Source organism: Camarhynchus parvulus, chromosome 2 (genome assembly GCF_901933205.1).
Source record: "Camarhynchus parvulus chromosome 2, STF_HiC, whole genome shotgun sequence".
NCBI classification, from domain to species: Eukaryota; Metazoa; Chordata; class Aves; order Passeriformes; family Thraupidae; genus Camarhynchus; species Camarhynchus parvulus.
In genome coordinates, this window is record NC_044572.1 from 70,304,849 (window position 1) to 70,325,272 (window position 20,424).

The 20,424-nt window shown below is 37.8% G+C and overlaps 1 protein-coding gene across 1 annotated transcript in view; it reads left to right on the forward strand.

Moving 5' to 3' along the window:
- The window catches only part of PIGN (phosphatidylinositol glycan anchor biosynthesis class N), a 100,040-nt gene that overhangs the window by 50,628 nt on the left and 28,988 nt on the right, over nt 1-20,424 (forward strand). Inside the window, 8 exon segments of the mRNA XM_030970994.1 lie at nt 9,310-9,338; nt 9,341-9,387; nt 11,480-11,662; nt 14,951-15,087; nt 16,057-16,156; nt 16,269-16,361; nt 17,703-17,794; nt 19,461-19,572. Coding sequence (XP_030826854.1) covers nt 9,310-9,338; nt 9,341-9,387; nt 11,480-11,662; nt 14,951-15,087; nt 16,057-16,156; nt 16,269-16,361; nt 17,703-17,794; nt 19,461-19,572 — 793 coding nt within the window.

Consider the following 20,424-nt stretch of genomic DNA (forward strand, 5'->3'; position numbering starts at 1 on the left):
AAATAGAGTGTAGAGTGTCTTTGAAGATTACAGAAACTTAAAAAAATGCCATATGCACAAATACCTCTCTTTTCTTCCTTTCTCTGATGACTGGAGATACAGTACTATATTGTTCCCTCTGTCTGATGGCCTTTCAAAACTTAAATAATAGATATTCCCACAAAATTGACATTTGGATCAAAGTGAAGCAAGTGATTTCTTTTCCACCATTGAGCAAGGCAGCGTTCCTTAAGATGTCAGTACATCCTTTTGGAACATACTATTTTTGTTTTGTTTAAATAAGTTATTTTTATTGAAATAACTGGTAATATGTAAGATGTTTGGGATATATGTGATAATGCTTGCAAGAGCAAACATTTAACATTAAATGCCAAGAGGAAAGGGTGAAAATACTGCAGTAGGGAAGGATAGTCTAATAGTGATTATTCTCCCTGCATGTTTGTTGGAATGCTTTGTGTCTTCAGAGGACCTTTTATTGAGCAGAAGCATTGATTTATCTGCAGAGATTTCAGCCCCTTCATCCTGTGGTCAAGAATGAAGGACCAGCAGCTTCTATGAATTCCAAGTAAACCCTGGAAAGGCAGGCGGCCTTTTCCTGTCTCCACTTTGTCCCCATTGTGTTATCAGGTATGAATCTAGGCATCTAGTACACGCCAGTCAGTGTGGGCACCTTTAGCCTGCTGGGAGGCAGACTGGCAGCCCTCTCCCCTTCACCCTTGGCTTTAAGGACATATGTATATACATCAAAAAGTAGAACTGCAGTGCTGTAGAGACAAAATGCTCAAATGAAAAGAATGGCTTTGTGTTATTTTTTACGAAAAGCCTTCCTGTTTAAATAGTTAAGGTATTATCTCTTTAGAGAGAAATCAATGCCTGTTCTTTGACAAAAATGTCAGCTTCTCTCTCACTGAATGGGCCATGTCTTAAGCACACTGGTGCTCAGGGAGGATGCAATCCTCTCAGAAGGCAGACATCCTTCTGGTCTTGAGTTTCAGCAGTGCACTCGGGAGCTTTTAGTTTGTACATGAAAAGCTAACTGGCACTGGCTTCTGCGCAGGAGGACTGGATGTAATTGGATTTACCATCAAGTAGGAAGTAGGTAAGGTCTTAAGAAGGAGCTAAAAGGCTGGTGTATAAGATAAAATGTGACAAGATTCATGTGTAGTTCTCTATTTCCTTGTATTATAAATTTTTTTGGCCTTTTCATGGAACTGATGAGGCTTTGTGCAATGAGCACGAGGGAGGATTTCCAGCAGGTGGTAGGAAGGGATGGACAGAGAATGTTCTGCTCTGGGGTGTGAGGTGAGGGGCAGAGTACAGGGCTCTTCCTGGATCCCAGTAAGAAAGGCCCAATAACAAACAGCTTAATAAAGTAGCTGTTGTAATAATAGGAAATGAACAGAAGAAAACAGCAAGTAAATTGTACACCCCTTCATGCTGGGCACCCTGTGTTTGTGGAGGGTGGGGTCAGTTTTCTGATGGTGTCACACAGATGCTGGCTGTGGAGGTGTTCCCTTGTTTTGCTCATTCAAGCTGCTAGGTGATTTTCAATCAAGAAATCAACCCTGGTGATAATTTCTACTGTCAGACAGAAAGGAGGTTCACATGAGAACTTCTTGCAGCTCTTACATACACGAGGACAGGTTGGCAGTGTAATCCCTGTTACGGAGTGGGAATTGCATGCAGGCTCCTCTGTTCCTCCCAGCTGACTAGGTCTGTCCTTTGGCCAAGGCATTTGGGCACCACAGGCCTGGGCCTGCACAGGGTATGTGGATCAGTGACTCCTTGATGTGCAGTGGTCTCTGGGTTAGGATCAGTATGGGTGTTCTCCCAGACGTGTTCTGGTGGCCATGGGGCCCTTCTAGTAGGTACATGCACAGCATAAGCTGCCTGCTCTGGATGCAGCTGCTTCAAAAATGGTCACGCGGGTTTAGGATGGGCATGTAGGATTGTGGAGCAGAAGAGGAGCTGTGGTATAACACTGTATAGCCACAACACTGCAGGTACCTAGATCCAGCTCATTGTCATAAATCATACATAAGTTATTGACATAAATCATCATGCATCTTGCAGAGGTGAGGACTCACTTGCAGCATTGGCAGGGTGTTGTAATGTACAGTCAGCACATATCCCTCCTCTGTAGTACTAAAATAGAAGGGACTTTAAAAATGGTGCCTTTCTTTTCCTTTAAAGATCTTCCACCTTCCCTGAAAAGCAGTTTCCATTTCCAAGGCTGCAGCATCATGTCCTGCTATGGCTTTCTGGACAAACCCCCTGCCCCCTGGAAGATCCCGGCATCCAGCTTCTCAGTTCTGCTTTAAGGGGACCAGAGGGACAGTTTAGGAGTGTGGTCTCCTCCCTTCTGGCCTCTGCTTCTCTGAAGCTCTTGCCATAGTAGTTTACATGCAAAATATGCTGTGTGCAGCCCAGTTACCTTAATTGCTTCTCTGTTCAGTGAATTGGCAGCTGGCAGTTTAGTTGTCAGCTCCTTTTTCTCTCATCTTTGTTATCTAAGGGATTTACATAAATATCCTAAGGCACTATGCTGTTGAATATGCTACATCAGGGATTCTGATTTGTGACTACATAGGCTATTATAATAGGCTATTTTAATTCCTGAGACTTGACAGTGCAGGGTTAGAGCATTAGCAGTCAGACCGTTTCCTGCGGCTTCACTGATGTCCTGCTGTCCTCCTCTGCATGTTTGTGAATCTGATGAATACCAAAACATAGATGTACTGACAGGCTTCTGCAATGTGTCAGTAAATATACTTTTTGCTACCTTTGGCCTGTGGAAGTGTGTGTGTCCTTATTTCATTTCATTATGCTTTAAAGAACAAAAACCTCAGAACTTAAAAATCGGAGCCTCTTATTGATTTTCTCAACCTTTTATTTCTTTTGGAGTGCCAGCAGTGCTTTTTAATGCTTCTTAAAAGAAAAGGATAACTGAGTTGCAAAAATAACTTACTACAACCCTACAACTAGATACCTGACTAAAAATTTAACACAGTAGTCAGAAAATTCAGAAATACAAAAACCCACTGAAACTTAGACCGTCCAAAACTGAAAGTCCTGGCAGTAGAACAGCAGGAACAAAAGCACTAGATTAAGTTGGGAAAGGGAATATTGTGGGTTTTGGGCATTATGAAGCTGTAGTAAACCCTTTAGTGTAGGTTTATGTAGAGCATATTCTCTTTTAAAAAGCATAACTTTAGTATACTAAAACTATGGGTGTAATTTTTAAAATCTGTAATCAACATGCATCTTCTAACTATCAAAATGATGGTTTTTAGGACTTGCCTCTTTTAGCAGCTTACCTGAAAATATTTTAGTAAACAAATAAAATTAAGGCCATCTAAACAGATTAAGGATCACTGTTTAATCAAATTGTTTAATCTTTGAAGCTTCACTCTCTGATCAGAACTAAAATGTATGCAAAGGATTGTCTCTTTATCTCACACTATGTGCTTTCAGTCTGTATTTGGCAGATACTGTAAAACAGTTCTTTTTTCTGAAAAGGCACATCTAAAGAACCAGAATTGAATGCATTTTGAAAATGGGAAAAAACTGGCTTCTGGCCATTAAATTTCATGTAAATAGATAATTTGGTGAGGTCCATAGAATTGTAATAGCTTTATTTTTCCTGATCATTGCCTCAGGTAACATCATGTACTCTGTATTGCACAGCAAGTTCAACAGAAAGGAAATGTCATGATTCCAGACTTCGATTTTTGAAATATTTATTTGGTCAATCTTTTTCACATGTTGTTGAATGAACTCAAGTCTTTGCATCATTTGCCATTCATTGTTTTTGTGATTGCTCTCTGCCGTTGAAGTGGGAAAGTTTTCTCTTATGCATTTTATTCTGCTCCTACAAGACTATGCACAGTACTCTGAAAAGAAAACAGGAAGCAAGAAACAGGGGTATTACAAAGTTGGGTTCATTTGAGATTGCACTGTCACCAACATAAAGTCTCTGCACTCATGGGTTGCTAACTGGAGTAAATTTGTTGTAGAACAGAAGTAAGTGTGCAGTCATGTTTCTGCCACATTAATAGTGTTGAATGCAGACAGATCTGTGTCTCCACTCTCCCATTACCCACCTGATCCTTTCTCAGATACCATCCTGTTGAGCACTGGCAATGCTTGAAGGCAGCTCTCATGGGAGATTGCATTTTTGAAGCCTGTTGCACTGGCTCAGTTGCTTTTGAATAGCAGCCCTGCAAAAGCATCAGGCCAGTCTTACATCTGCATTTTCAAGATGGCATTTTGCCAGTAGTGGATCAAATTATTGCTTTGTGGATCAAAGCCAAAATAGTGGGTCCTGTAAGTACTATTTCAGCTGCTTGCCGGACTGCTGGAGTGGAAGCCATCTCTGCTCTGCAGTATGGTCCTCTCACAGAGGGCTGTGTGGCAACAGAGTTTGAACATGCTCTGCTGAGCGGGTTGCTGGCAATTTTCTCCCATGGGGAGAGAGCAGAGAGGCACTCTGGCACCTGCCCCCCACAGTCTGGATGACAGAGGCCTTGGATGCTCTGCAGGGTGGGTGGTGCCCAACTTTATGCTGGCTGATTTATTTCAGGTACCAGGGATCTTCTTTCTGGAGAAGAGCACAAGAAGCTGTAATTATTCAGCATTTTGGCAGATGTTGCTGGAGTTGCTTGGACAGTGTCAGTCTGATGGCTCTTTTGCTGCTCACAATTCTGGAGTTAGGAATTTCATAGCAAAGCACGTGAGAAGCTCTGCTTTATGTGGTGTTCAAAAGAAGGTCACCTGTACAAAATCCTGTCATGCTATATTCAAATGGCCTTGGTCCATCATGGGATTTTCACCGGGGTCTAGGGATGTATGTTCATATCCTTTGGCTTTTTAGTTTTACATCAACAGGGGGAGCAGGTGCTTTCCTCTCCATCTCCCAAATAGCCAGTATGAAAAAGATAAAAGACTGCTGAACAGTTACTTCTGATAAGGGTCGTAGAAATGTGATCACTGTCTTTTGCAAATCTTGCACTCTCAAAGGGTGTACAGTATTTCCTTTTTTCTGATGGAGAGAGTAAAAAGGCAGTGGTAGAATGGTGTAGATATGCATGAGCTGACATAGGTGCATGGGGTTTGTGAGTGTGTGTAGGTAAGCAGCTGAAATGAGCTTGTTTTCATCTGACAATGAGCTAGGCAAAGATCTCAGTCTTTCTCTTGTACATTTCATTTACAGGTCTGTGGTGCTTCTTTGACTTTCATTATTAAATCTGACTCATTATAAGTGTTCAACTAATACAGACAGGAAAGGCTTACTTTTTATAGCAGAATTCTGGAAAATTTACTGTGCAATAAATTACCATAAATCTTTACCCAAATAACCAGGCATAATGAAATCAACAAACTAGCAGTGGTGGATACAGATGTGTTTGCAAGGCATCTCCTTCTGTTTTGAGAGGTTTTATTTCCTGATTTGTCTGCAGCATGCTACCTATGCCATTGGGGATGTAATTTCTGTAGTGCGAGATAAACAAGACTCATTGGCCAAAGAGAGATCCCTTTGACATTGCTATGGTGAATGTACTTCATCACAGTCTTGTTGTGAATTGCTGTCAAATAGCTTAGCTTATATGAAGCATGAATGATGTGACGGAAAGATTAATTTTGTCAGGTATACCTATGACAAGGGTAACTAACATCTCAGAAGGGAGAGTTTACAAGCACTTGCATGATTAGCCCAATCATCTTGTTTCATAATTAATTATGTTTATTCATGGATGAAGCTGTGATTTCTCTCTGGAACCAGGAAGTTAATCTCTGATACCCATAATGAAAAATAAAATGACTGTTCCACAACCAGCATCATTTTCTGGGTGTCTTAAAGACTTAAGAATGTAATCTCAAGTCTTTAGAATCCTGGTAGTATTGTGAATGAGTGTGTATTTATAATCTATGTGATCATGGAATTCTTGTTTTTTTTTCTTTCAAGTTAAATCTCTGAGTACTGCCCTTTTCAGTGCATGTGTTTTGCAATACTTTTAAGAAAAGGAGGTCAGAGTTGAGTCCACTGACCAAATTCTCTTTATGTGTGCCTCTTAATAGGACTGGTATTTTTCTGTTATGGAAAAAGAAGTCAGATTTTACTAGGCAAGACTATTCATCTTGAATTTGTTAGAATTGGATTTTGATGGTGGATAGCTAGCAAGAGCATATGCACATACACCCTAGTTTTCCTTCTAGAATTGAGAATATGTCTAGTAATGATCAATAAATTAACTTCATTGCTATTAATAATAATTGCATGAATATGTTTATTAAGTGACCTTGAGAATACACTGACATTTGCTAGTGCCTCTGTGATGCTGTATAGTAAAACACAGGGAACAACTCTGATCAGTTCATTATTCCCTAACACTGTCTTCTGCTGGAGACATTTAAAATAGTTTAAGTTAAAATCAAGTGGTGCTACGAACAGTTTAGTCTTTAACTTATCAGATTTAAATTTTCCATGTGGTTTTGGAAAGTCTTGTAGATTTTATAGAGCCACCATTTATAAAGTCTATGGGTTTTTTCATAGGCAACTTTCCACTTCTGTTCATAGCTCATGTTTGTCTCTTTATACTTTTTGTTACATCTAGATTTCTTTTTGATCTCTTGTCTACTTTGTCACCTTCAGGAAGTGAATCAGTGTCCTCAATGGATGATAAATTGCTTATGGTGACCTATGCCCATTCTTGAATTGAGGGATTATCAGCATATTTGGTAACTTTTTAGACTGGTATAAACTACAAAAATTCTTTAATCACTTTGCTTTTTTGTTTAATACAGAGATAAAAAATATCTTAAGATAATAATCGTTCCTTGCATTTTCATAGTAATATATGAATAGTCCTTAGTTTCTTGTGAATAAATTTTACAGAAACAATTGTTAGACAATTGTAAATTCAATCTCTTGAAAATTATATATATGGAAGTAAGGTACTATGTGTGTTATGATGTTAGCTATTGAAAATTAACAATGCACCTGCCAATGGTAACCCAATTTGACAAAATAATTGCTTTCAGTGTTTGACTTAGTCAAAATTTTAATGTTTGAAAACCTCATTTATTCTGTTACACTATCCATATACAGAGATCCTAGGTGCTGTCCTCTAAGGAGGAATAGGTGAAGACTATGGTCTATTAACTATAAGCATTCAGTGAGAATAAAAAGATAATAAGCGGGTTATAGCTAAATGACTAAAGATATGAAGTAAAATTTGATTTTGGCTTGGAAAAATTTGCATTGAATTTGACAAGGATAGAATTTGCAGATAACAGTATGTATAAAACAAGAAAAGTGAGCCAGGGAACATAGGAAGAACTTGAATGTGTTTAAGTCCTAAATAAAGCTTCTGAATATTTATTCCAGATTTTAAAAAAATTCTTACCTAAAAGCTATCTGTTATTTTTTCCTCCTCCTATTTTTTTTCCTCTCCTACTTTTCCTCTTCCTATTATTACACATGGTGAAACTCCCATCTTGAGTGGATATTTTGCTCTCTTTCCCCTACCAAACAACTGAGCAAAATCTAAAAGCCACAGATTTCCTTGAGGCAGGGCTTGGGGTCTGGTTTGCCTCCTTTAGGAATTGTTTCTAATTGTAGCCCTCAGCCTGTGAAGTGTAAGGTTGGCTTCCATAGAGACATATCATGAACGTGTAGAAGCAACCAACATTCACTTTGCTATTTTTCCAGTCTGGTTTCTAAAGTCCTCTGTTTCCCCTCAAAGTTAAGGTGATCAAACTCTTATCATGACCTTGTGATTATCTTTTTCTCCCTTTTTCCTTTTCCATGGGACCTCTTTCTTCCTACTGGTTTATACATACCACCCTTCAATTCTTTTCTAGATTGAAAAGAGATAAACATTTTCTTAATACAGGTATATACTGCTCTACAGGTAATATTCTTCTCAAAAGTAAGAATAATTGCTGTTCCAATTATTCAGTGTTTTGGAAGATTCCTGCATGATACTGCTGTGCTCTGAACTTAATCAAATAGCATCAAAATATACCAGGATGTTACTACTATAAAGATTCAGGTTGTTCAGGCACAGAATACTTGCAATGTATTTCATGGCTCAAAGGATGGTGTGTATGTATTGCTGATGTACTTATTAAGTGCTGTATCAGCCTATAGACTGGGTTGTAGGCAAAAGTGATTCATGGCTGTTTGAGAGCTGCAGGAATGAGCATTTCCTTGCAGCAGATGCATGAAATCAAGACCTGCCCCTGTGGTTCGGCTGAGTGACCACATGGGCAGCTGCTGATGATTTAAATGATGTGAGTGACCTGATTTGGCACTCCCTGAAACATGGGGTTGGTGTTGTGAATGAGGTGTGGGAAGGAGCAGGAGGGAGGGAGGCAGGCAAGCAACTGGGCCATCTTGTGCCATGGATGCTGAGAGCTGGTGCTGTGCCACTATCATGTGTGAAGGAAACCTGCTGTATGAATTCCCTGGCTGTCAGAGAGCTGTGGCCCATGGTGGTTTGTGGTGCCAAGAGCAACAGGGACTGTGTTATGGCTTATAACTTACCCATATAATTTAAGTGGCTTATAATTTATCCAGGGTAAGTCTGGGATTCTCGGGCTTGCTGCTGTCCCTAAATGTGGAAAGAAAATGGTACAGGAGAAACAGCTCCTTCTCCCTTCATTTGGTGGAGTTTGGTCGATTGGCTTTTTTGTCCTGGTTGCTGGTTTCTGTAAGGAAAGAATGGTAGCAGTTGTTTTGGTTGATGATCAGATTTGTTAAAATCAAGAGATTTTTATCACTGACCTCAGTGTAGCCAGGTAACTGTGTTATCCCCTGCTCTGGGGACTCAGCTAATGGCTCTTTGAGTAACAGGAGACACAGTCATACTCTTCAAAGAGAAGGTTGTTAGGTATCATCTACTGTTAATGTGGAATGTGAGCAAATCACTCAGTGCTGTCTTATCAACTGCTTACAGCCATTTCAAATCAATTAAATTGCACAGTTTTTCTATGTGCCGTGCTTCCTGTCCGGAGCAATGATCAATAAATAATGCATAAGGGATATAGTTCTCAGCAGTATTAGATGGGATCAGCTACATAAAAGTAATGTCTATTAATGCAGCAATTTTGAGATAAGTTAAAAAGCAGCTGTGTTGACACATGTGAAGATGAATGCAGAGGAATAGATTAGTCTCAATTACCTAATTGCTTCTAATGATGTTCAGAATATATTGGTTTCATTACAGAATAATTGTTTTAATTGCAAAGTTAATTTTTTCCGCTCATGAAAAGGAGAAATGTTAATATCTCTATATTGTTGTACAGACCACTTTCTGCTTCGGAACAGATCAACTTTTTAAAAAAATAAGACTATATATTGAGCAGCAGAAGTACGATGAAGCGGTAAGTCTGGTTTTGCTATATGTAAATATTTTTCCTTTAAATTGAAATTAACAGAGAAAACTTTTTTCATCCTTATGATACACATTTCATTAACTCAAAACCCCACTGTAAGTCTTCAAAATGCTACAATTTTATACCAATTCTAATAAATAATACTGATTTGTTGTATTTTTTCTCATACGTAAACTGTTTGTTACTATTTCATAGTATAATGACACAGAGTGTGTTTTTATTTTCCACACTAGAAAAGGGTAAATTGAGAGAGAAACTGAGGAATGTAGTTCGTGTTTGCACTACTTAGACTGCTAGTTTCATGAAAAAAAGTCTGGTGTCTTGCTCCATCATAAATCCTGCTTTTACCTAATCCTTTTTTTTTTTACCTGAACCAGCTGTGCTTGGTTTTACGTTCACATTTCAGTGTGTCAGACTGGCAGCTATACATGGAATTATGCTTCTCAGTTGCAGTATCCTAAGCATTTGCCAACACTAACTGTGTGGTGGGGTACTTGATGGGTGCAGTTCACCAATGCTTGTATTCTGATGTTCACAGAAAGAATTTGTAGAGCTAAATGATACCAACAAGTCTTTCATTTTAACAGATGTGGTTTGGTCATTGACTTCTGTGTTAAAAAGTATGAAAATATGGAATATGTAAGATTATATTTAACCTGCCAGGCGCAAGGAAGACTTCCATTATGTGTTAGGGTTCAGTTCTTTTTTCCTAATATGATTCTTAGGGTAATAAATTACTATTTTATGCCCAGGACAGCTAAATCTATTTTATGCCTTTTTACTTGCTTTGTTGTAAATTGGAAACCATTCAGCTTAAATAAATTGATCTATTTCTTTTTGGTTTCTTAATACTTCTACTTAGCTGTCGCATTTACTGGTAGGAGACATTTTATGCATTTCAGGAGTAGAACTTGTGATTTTATATTGTTGCTTATATGTAAATTTTACTCCTTGTTTTTTTGAGTGCTCCAGGTGTTCAAGTTCACTCTTAATCACTCACACATCAGACTTGCGCCTGTGCCTTGGTTGTCCTCAGCATCCTATATTGCAGTGCAGAGGAGGTTCTTCCATTCCTGCAACCTGGGGTTTGGATGATTGCTTGCCGGAACCTTGCAACTCTTTGCATTGCAAATATGCGCTCAGAGTTGTATAGAATAGAAGAATTGTATAGAATAGATGTCTTTTGGGGTGAGTTTGCCTCCTGGCAGACTTGTGATCTCTTCAGTAGTTGCTGTACCTTTTCCTGGGTTTGTTGTTGTTGAATCCCAACTGGATACCTGCACATATAAAAAAGCTTCATTGTGTATGTTCACCTTGTTACTACACTCTTCCAAGTCACACAAATGAGCTTCCCATCTTTGGGTGAATCACAGCACACCCAAATGGCACAGTGGGAAAACCCACGGTCTTTATGATGGTGTCTCTCCAGTGGAGGTATTGAGTGAGGGGACCTGTGATTAGACTGGGTACAACCCTTCATGTTTCCAAATGATTTACATGCTGAGAGCTACAAGCAGCTGCTCTGTAAATGCATCTGGGACTCCAGTTTAGTCTCTGAATTCACTGCTGGCTCTTGTGGTATTAGGTACTACTGAAGTGCAGGACGTCAAAACCCAGGCAGGAAATACTTGAGGCTGTGGAGAGTGACCATGTTTCAGCTGCATTCATAATTCTCCCCCTGTGCAAATGTGCCTTCAGAAGCACATGACTGGTTTTTAAGGGGATAACTTACACTGGAATATGTTCAGTCAAATGCTTGTGGGAAAACCAAATGGCATGCTTGGTATCAAGTGATGTTCAAGGTGTGCTGTCTGGGTGGCATTCACCTTCTAACCACTGTCATGGCCAGGGAGGATAGTGGAGGAGCCAGGTGATGATTGATTTGATATCCAGCAGGAGTCCCAACAGCGTGCACTCCAGCAGTTGGTGCTTGCCAAAACACTGCCTGACCATGGAGAGGACCCATGTGCCAGGCGTGGTAGAGCTGCTGGATCTCCAGTTGCTGTCAGTTAGGTTGATCTGTGGAATGGGGAGCTCACACTCTTCTAGTATGTTACTTGAATATTTTGTCTGCCTCCAGGTATCCCTGTGCAAAACCCTGATTAACCTTGCTTTGGAAGGCTTGTCTTACTACCACACCTATGATAGATTATTCCTGGGTCTGAGCATTGCAGTGAGTTTTGTGGGCTGGACAACTTATGTGATTTTGGTCATTATCAAGGCCCATACCAATTTGACCAAGACTGTCCCAACTAATAAAAAGGTAGGTTGGAAGCATTCAATTATTTTTTTTGTATCAGTTTTCAGTATTACATGTATGCTAAGTGACTCTATGCAGGATAAATTGAATACCTTATACTTCTTTTGACTTAATGTGGAAACTGGCAAGCTGTTGAGTTTTCCAGTTGCTGTGATCCTCTGTGGTGTTGCTGTTAAGTCAGTTGATTAGGATCAGTATTCCTAAGACGTGTAAGTCTGAGTGTGCTGCTTCAGTGTTTCTTCCTATAGGTGTCCATTTGGGATGCTAATGCAAGTGTGAGAAAACATAGTGATTTAAAACTATTAAAGGGTCTGTATTTAACCAGGTTTAGTTTTCCCAGGTTTAATTAACCAGGTTTAATTTTCAGTGTTAACAGCACTCTGTTGTAATAATAATTGCTAGGAAGAATACAGATTTCAGGTTTCCAGTTTAATTTTGTTTTTTGGCCTTACAGTTTCTTCACTGTAAGGCCAAAAAAACCCAAAAAAACCCAGCATGTAAATAATTTTCTTTCTGCCCTCTTTGGTAATTTTACATCTGTTCTCAGAAACTGTGCAGTCCAATCATGGCATTTTTAAAATGTGTAGCCTGTTTTGATAGAAGATGAGCTGTGGTTTCACAGAATAGTGTGCTCTCTTGATCTTTGTGATTTGCAAGTGTGCAGAAGACATTAAAGATGAAGAAAGCTCTTTTTGACTAGATTATTATGGTTTGATGTTTCGTAAAGTATAAAATCCGAAGAATTTAGTTTCAGTCATTCATTAGGAAAAGAGACCTCAAAAAGGTGAATAGGCAAAAAGCTGGCATTTCACTAGAGAAGGGTTAAAACATTTGTGGGGAGGGGAAATTCTCCCAAACTTCAATTATTTGTTTCAGAATAAAAAGAATTGTTTTGTTTTGTAATATAGATGAGAGTGAGCACTCACTTAACATCTTTACTGCCTTTAATATATTACTCTGAGAAAATTCCTATCATGCTGTCTTGAGGTTTTTACTACTGGCTGAAATGAGATAGTCTTGACCTTTAGTGAAAATGCTCAAACAAAATTAAAGTGGAAAATATTCATGAGTGCTGTACTGCATGATTTAGTTGTTCTTTCATCAAATAACTGAGAGGAAATAATCCAGAATGCATGTTATGTTAGATACAAACAAAATAATTACAATAAGTAGGCTGAATATCAGGCATATTAATAACTACATTAAGGAAAAATTTGCATTCTTAGTTGACATAGATTTTAATTTTGTATGTTGATTTTACTTGTTGAAGCCAAATTTTATGCTAGTGACACTAGCAGGAAAAAAAGTTAGCTATCTTAGTTCTTTGTCTATAGAATTTATCTTTCTTCAGTTTTCGTAAGAGGCCCTTTTCTGTAGGAACCTTTTTTAGTGTTCCTAAATACTTAGAGAATCACAATGTGAGGCTAATGCTTCATATAGGGAAGTTATTTGGTTATAATTTATATTGAAGCAACTTAAAGAAATTTGCTGAGAGACTAATCTACCACTGACAAATAGTCTCCTGCAAAGCACACCCTTATAAAATCAAGAAACCTCTGAGTAATGAAACTGCATATCCTGTATATATCATCTTTAAAAGTTTTTGGCTTCTTATGCTGTGTATGAAAAAACCTTTTTTTTCTTTTAGTGTAGAATGTTGTTTTGCCTAGCAAGAAGTATAACCTTTAAATTTATTTTATATATTCACAGAATTGCAAATGTCATTTCCACTTTCAATACATGACTGACTGTATTGGACTCTATAGTATTTGTGTCACTATATGGAATAAAATGTTGATTGTGTGTGTTTACTCATTCAGTGATAAATTATACTGTGTGTATATCATCTATATGCATATTCATTCTGCCTATATGTCAGCAAATGTGAAATTCAAAACTAATAAGGCAAAATTGCCCTAGGTCAGCTTTCTATATGACATATCTTTTCTTAGGCTAATGGTATATCTTAGCAAAAGTTCTATTTTAAAAATAATTTAGAACTTACATTTGCTGTCATTTTAGATCAAGGCAGTTGTACATCAGTTACAGGGAGGGGAAGTCAGAAAAGATGTTAATCCATCTAGGTGAACTGTGACCTGATTGTCTCTTCTTCTCAGCATATTTAACACAGTTGTGTATCTGTCTACCTAACTCTTTCAAAAAACTAGCATTTGTGCAGAAGAAAGCAGTGTCTGTCATTACCTACACTGAGGCTGCCTTTGCTATGTCAAGTTGTAACACAAATAAAATTGTTTGTTTAAAACTTGTACATAATCTTCCCTTACCAGTAATTCTTCTGATATTTGAATGTCCCTGAATAAGGAAGAATAGTTCAATGCCCAGATAAAAGGCAGATGCAGAGTGACTCTTTAATGCTTCTCTTTGTACAAACAAGGGATTTCTGATGATGATTAAGGACTGACCTGCTTATCTGAGATAACCCATTTAAAAATGTTCCTTCTCTCTTTGATGTTTCTCCTTAAGAGTGTTCTCAGTCTGGGAATGTTTTTCTTTGAGTACATAATGTTCCAATCTTGTATTTATTTCTTTTCTAAGAAGCCCAAAGCAGTACCTGTAGGTTAAGATGAAATATCATAAGAGTTGTAGCCATGCTACCTTTTAGGGCTGTACAGCACTAGTCCTCTGTTGTATTTTGAAATTGAGGGTTCTTTGAGGAAGGAAGTTTTTCCTGTGGAAGGTTGGTCACAAGCCTCCTTTTGTAGCTGTTCCTAGATGCTGAATAGTAGTGGGGTTTTTTTCTGGTGGGAGTTAATGCTTAACATTTTAATTTACTTAGTTTTCTTACAAATGTCTCAAGCAGGAGGAGGAAATGTGCTGATGGAATTTTCATTAAATGCTTTGACTGTAAGGCTATGAACTTGAACTCGATGGGTTATATTCCAAGTCTGTTTCTAGAATCTAAATTTGAGATTTCTTTTTCCTAAACCCCTTAGCATCTCTGGCTTCAGATGGATTCCAAGTATCCATTGAACATAAATGACATTGCATGTTTTGGGCTTCCAGATGGTACAAGTATGTCTTTGCCTTGCAGATTTTACTCCAGGACCTTATGAATAGACACATTTAGAATTAGATCTTCAGATCCTGCTGTTGTTTTTTTTAATCTGGCTGATGACTTTGTCTAGAGTTGTGTAGAGACACATGGCAGCTTGCGCGGCTGTGTTAAAATAACATTTGTTTTACTGTGTAACTAACAAATGGAAAATAGAGTGTAGTTTAAAGCATTTTATTGCTGTTAAAAGAATGTTTGTCCAAACTTTTGTATTTCAGAAATCTACTGTTCTCTTCTATGGTTTTGCCTCTGCTGGAATGATAATAACTTTTTTCCTGTTGATTCAAACATGTCCTTGGACATACTATATATACTGTCTCTTGCCAGTGCCGGTTTGGTATGCAGTTGTGAAAGAGTAAGTAAAGAATGCAATTTATTACTGCTGCTTTATAAGACCAAGTCTGGACTTCCTTTTTGTAGAGAATTAACTTTTTTCCCATAAATTTGAGCGAAAACTTCATTAAGTGTTTTCTGAGACATTCCAAAGGACTCTGGTTTATATTTCACTTGACATAATGAGTAGTGTCCAAACTGACTGATACAGTTGCCAATTCAAGAAGATATCTTTTCTATTAGCAAAAATAAATTAAGCTATTTCCATAAAAACATAACTTTAGTACTGTTGCAAAAGAGTGCTAAAATCTTTGCAAATACCTGTAGCAGCTGCCTTATTTTGCAAAATGATCCTGCAAAGTGTCAAGTCTGTGGAACACCAGCTACTTTTGAAAAACACATGCTAGTCATGTTGATGAATGTGCTCCCATATTGGAATATATTTGTCTTGTTTGGGTTTCCTTTTACTCCAGGCCCAAAAATGCTTGTTATCTTTTGAATCCTTTTACTTTCTTGATCTTCTGGCAATTTGTAGATACCAACTCAGTATTATTCAGAGAAAATGAGACCAACTGCAGTTAGATAATGAGCTGTCTCATAAAGCACAGGAAAAGCTAACAAGGAAGGTTTTTCTCTCTCTAAAGCTTCTGAATGTTTCATCAGTTATGACAGACATTAAGCACAACATAACAAAAAATATTCACATACTCAGAGTCAATTTGGGTAGTGAATAATCTGAAACTTGTCCAAACAATGGCAAAGATGTGCCAAATATGGGAGGAAAAAAGCTGCAGGATTTTGTTGTAGATTTTCCATCAAGTAAAACTGGGCAGAAGGAGCATCTGGCCATCAACCATGGGGTCTAGGCAGGACCAGCAATACCTCTAATGTTTTTTGTGCTCTGACCCCATCCTTGCCCTGAAAAGATATGATGCTATGTTATTTCTGTTTTTTTTTAATGAATTTTATCTTGTTTTATCATTTTGAACAGAATTCCTGTCATTCAAGACCTTGCCACAAATGTTTTGTCACTTCATATTGGTCAGTCTGCAGGATTCCTCTTGGTTTGTATACTGGGAATTGAAATACTGGTAAGTATTTTATCCTTATATATCAAAGGGTATCTCATTTCTTGTATTCTACCTCTTCGAGGAATTAATGTGTTTGATTTTCAGTCCTCTCTTGGATTTTTTTTTTAATTAGGTCTTCAGCTTTTTCTACCGCTCTGCACTTACTGTTGGCCTCCTTGTCTTTGCTGGCTGGCCAGTGATCACACAGCTGTGGATTCAAGCTAAGGTATTGTATTGCTTTGGTCAACAGCTGGATTGCATCTCAGGATGTTGGGAGTGCTTTGGAATGCTGCTTTAGATTCTTATTCAGTTATGCTCTTTTTCTGATCTCTGTCATAAGCTGCATATAGCAAAGCAAGGGAATTTAATATGATCTGGATAGATCTGTTATACAGCAGAAGTAATAAGAGTTGCTTAAGAGTTTTGAGGTATCTGTGGGTTAGCTATCAGTTTTCTGTTGTTGATGACTAAAAAATGCTTGACTCAATCATATGAAATGCACATCATTTATCAAACTGTTGCAGTGACTATGGTGTTTACATGTATGATTGGTGAAAGTGTCACCCTTTAACCAATATGATTGTTTATTAGAAAAAATGTTGTAGATAATGGAAAGGCAATTGTCAACTCATTATTGTCTGCAATCAGCTGGGGCACACTGTTCCTCAGAGGCAGCTTTCTGTATTGTTTTTCCTAGGGAAAAAACTCCACTTTCATCAAGTGGCATGATATTAAATTTAAGAGATGTTTCTTCCATTAATTGATTCCAACATCTCTTATTTCAGGGGATACCTAAAACCTGAGGTTCTGGGATAGAGAAAAGGAGTCAAATTGCTAAGATTGATGTCCAAGAACTGCCAAGATAGAGGCTTCTATTTGTTTAATTTACAATTTTTTGTTCTAGTTGAATAATCAAGTAACTTGTCTTAAAGGTGGACATGCACAGATGATACTTTGTAGTGTGAAATTTCCTTTCAGGATTATGAATTTTTTCTTGAGCTTGAAAAATTTAAATGACACAGCTCTTAATGTTTTTAGTTACATAAAACACCTGGCATAGGTTGGTTTTTTTCATCCTAGCAAAGAGTTTCAGGAACTACTTAGATGATTATGATGGCTAAATCAACTGGCACATAGATGCAAAGACTGGATAATGTTAGCAAAATTCTCAGAGTGTTCTCTCTTAATGCTGATTAATTAACTGTTGTGTCCTTCTGAGGATATTAGTTTTATGCCTTCCTTCTAGAAGGCCAATTGTCAGATTTCTGGTGCCTGCAATGTGTGAAGGCCACACTTGGAGAAAGTGCTTATAAGTGTAAACTTGGCTTTAATTATCATTGTCTTTGATGGGATTTTGACAGCTATATAAATGAAATTCTTTTCTTTATAAATTGAAGTTCTGTAATACTGATGACCCCATGGCCTTTTTTTTTTTTTAAGCTAATTTTACTCCTTGGTGATGCCGGGTCTTTGCTTATGGGAGATGCTAGTAGCTGTTAGTAGTTCACTGGAATATTTCTTTATGAGTAGACAATTGTCTGTCCACATGACCTCCTTCTTCTTCTAGACAAAAGCATTGATCTGGACTCTCCTGTGTGTGCTGCTGGCAATATTTCCATTAATGCCTGTTGTAGGAAGAGAACCAAACATTCCTCTGGTGTAAGAATCTCATCTTGTTCTTTAAATTTTTTATTCCCTCTTTGATTCAAAATTTAGGCTGCCTTTTGGTATTTGTGAAGAATTGCATTAGTGAAAGCTGGCTGAGACAGGAGTTGAAATTCAGAGTTTAAATAACATGATTATAGAGACCTCAGTTATTCACTAATGAGAATGAGAATAGACTTTTAATTATTTTGCCACATCCATTTGGTCTTTGTGTTATTCTGTAATTTCTTGTCAAGGGAAACACTCCTCACAATACAGAAATGTGCACATAAATAAAGGGGATCATTAAAGGAGAAGCTTCAGTGGGGTGTAAATATGGTCAACAGCACTATCATACATGAATAAGAATTTAGTCAAAAGCAATATACTTTTTACAGCATCTTTCAGAATTTGTCCACTCAATTTTGAATAATCTGTCTTTGAATAGCACTCTGTACCTAATGAGATATTCAGGGAAATAAAACAAACAGGGTAGGCAGAGCTCTCTTCTTCCTCTGTGTTTCCTGTGTCTTTTCTTTTTCCACTTCTGCTTCTGTATCCTGAGTCTTCTTTTCTGGTATTGCTTGTCTGATTTTCTATAGTTGTTGCTTTTTATTGTTTTTCTAGTACATCTTTATCTGTCCCTCTCCTCTTTTGAGCCACTCTTTGGTCATAGGAGCATTCTCTCATATCTGGATGCAATCCAGGTGGTTGGCCTGAAGGGTTAGGCTTGTGGTCTCTTTGTAGTTACAGCAGAAAAAGTTAATTTACCCTAGGGTGCAATGGTTCCTGCTGGCTGGTAGAAGATGTCATGCCTCAGCAGAGCCAGGATGCCTGGTCCTCAGTGAAATATGGGATTTGAGCAGCAATATATGATCGCAGGTAGAATTATGAGCCCAGATATTTCCAAGAATATTGACATTCTCCCTCAATATTTTCTACTGTGTTTTAAATCTGTCTTTGAAAACCCTTCTTGGTCTCATTCCTTGGGCATGTTAGAAATATTCAGCACAGATTTGCCTTGACTGTGTTACAGCCTCTCAGCTGTATATACATATATATGTATTTCTGCTGGTTCAAACTGAGGTTTTTTTATTCTTTAGAACATACGTGCGCAGCTTAGTAATCAAAATGGAATTAAATTACCTACAGATCTGCCTCTTTATATTCACCTTGCCCAGGCTGTACATCTTTCTATTTATTCTTCTGATGAAACATTGTACCTTTGAAACACTGTTTGTCTGAAACTTTTCAAGGGAGTTTTGAAGCTGGAAAGGTTTGAAGCAGCAATTAAAAATATATGTGACACTTCAGGATGTTGCAGATAAGTTGATGCTGGGGGAGAAGATACAAGAGGGAGAAATCAGAAAGCCAGTGAGAAATAGGTGTTTCTGTTCTTGGGCAGTGGTACTGTCAGGGCTTTTCAGTACATTAATGAAATTTGTATGGTAGGAGCAGGGGGCTCCTGAGTCAGCTCAGTCATAAAAAGGAAACATGGGGGTTAAAGTAGGGCTAGGTAATCCAAGAGTCCTGAATATTCTGGATAGATTAGGAAACCCAAAGCGCTCCTAGGGTTGAATCTGGTGTGGGATGTCAAGTGCAACAAGACAGTGTACAGTAGCAAAAGAAATTTTTGATGATGTTTTCTGAGATTTTATTGTTCTTTTGTTTGTTTTTGCAGAATAGCAGCTGGTTTGCTGACCATCTTGATATCTTTCTTCTCGTTGGCATCTCTTTGCAAAAGTGAAAATAAGTACAGAGATAATGAAGATCTGAAAGTATATTTTTATCAGGTCAGTTGTTTCTTTTGAATAACTCTGAATGTTAGAGGGTTTTTATGTGCAAATTTTTACTTACCTTCTAAGAACACATTTCTACCAAGGCCACATTTTTCAAGAAAAAAAAGATTGTTCCTAAGAGTTTTCTCCTTGGCTATTTCAAGAGGACCATGTGCACATATTTAAATATCATCATGCTGTGTTCCCAAAAGCCCATCCTGTGCATAATTATGTTGCTTGATATATCAATGTGCATATAGATTTTGATGCTCTGCTTGGAGAGTTTGTCCTGCCTTTTGTCTGTGTATATCTCTTCCAGTGACCTTTGCAGTAATTGCATGTGCACACTTGGGCTTGATGGTTTGGGGGGCTGACCTAGTTCTAGTTTCTGGCTGTTGAAGAACAATGTGAGACTGATAGAGAGCTGGTTTTCTGTTGGTTAAGTCTTCTTTCAGGTGAATTATATCTTTGTGAAAGAGGTATATTTTTTACATGCTTGGAGCTAATTAAGTTCTAGAGAGCTTTAAGATTCTAATAATACATGTCTGCTGTCCTCTTTCTTTTTTTTTCCCCTCAACCTATTACAAGATAATAGTTTTATTTCAGGACCAGCCTTATCTATTATGATTTAGTGTGTGCTGGAGTTTCTTGCAGAGCAAAGCAACGCACTCATTATATCAGTGATTTAGGTATGGAGCTCAAATTGGTTGAAAGGAAGAAGGGAAAGAGTAATGAATGCATAAAATGGCTTTAGCAGCTGAGCATGAATGCATGTCAAATATGGTGGTGATGTCTCTTAATTTTTTCAGCCTACATGTAGAAAAGAGATGTCATTTTCTTTCCTAAGCATTTAAAACATAAATTTCC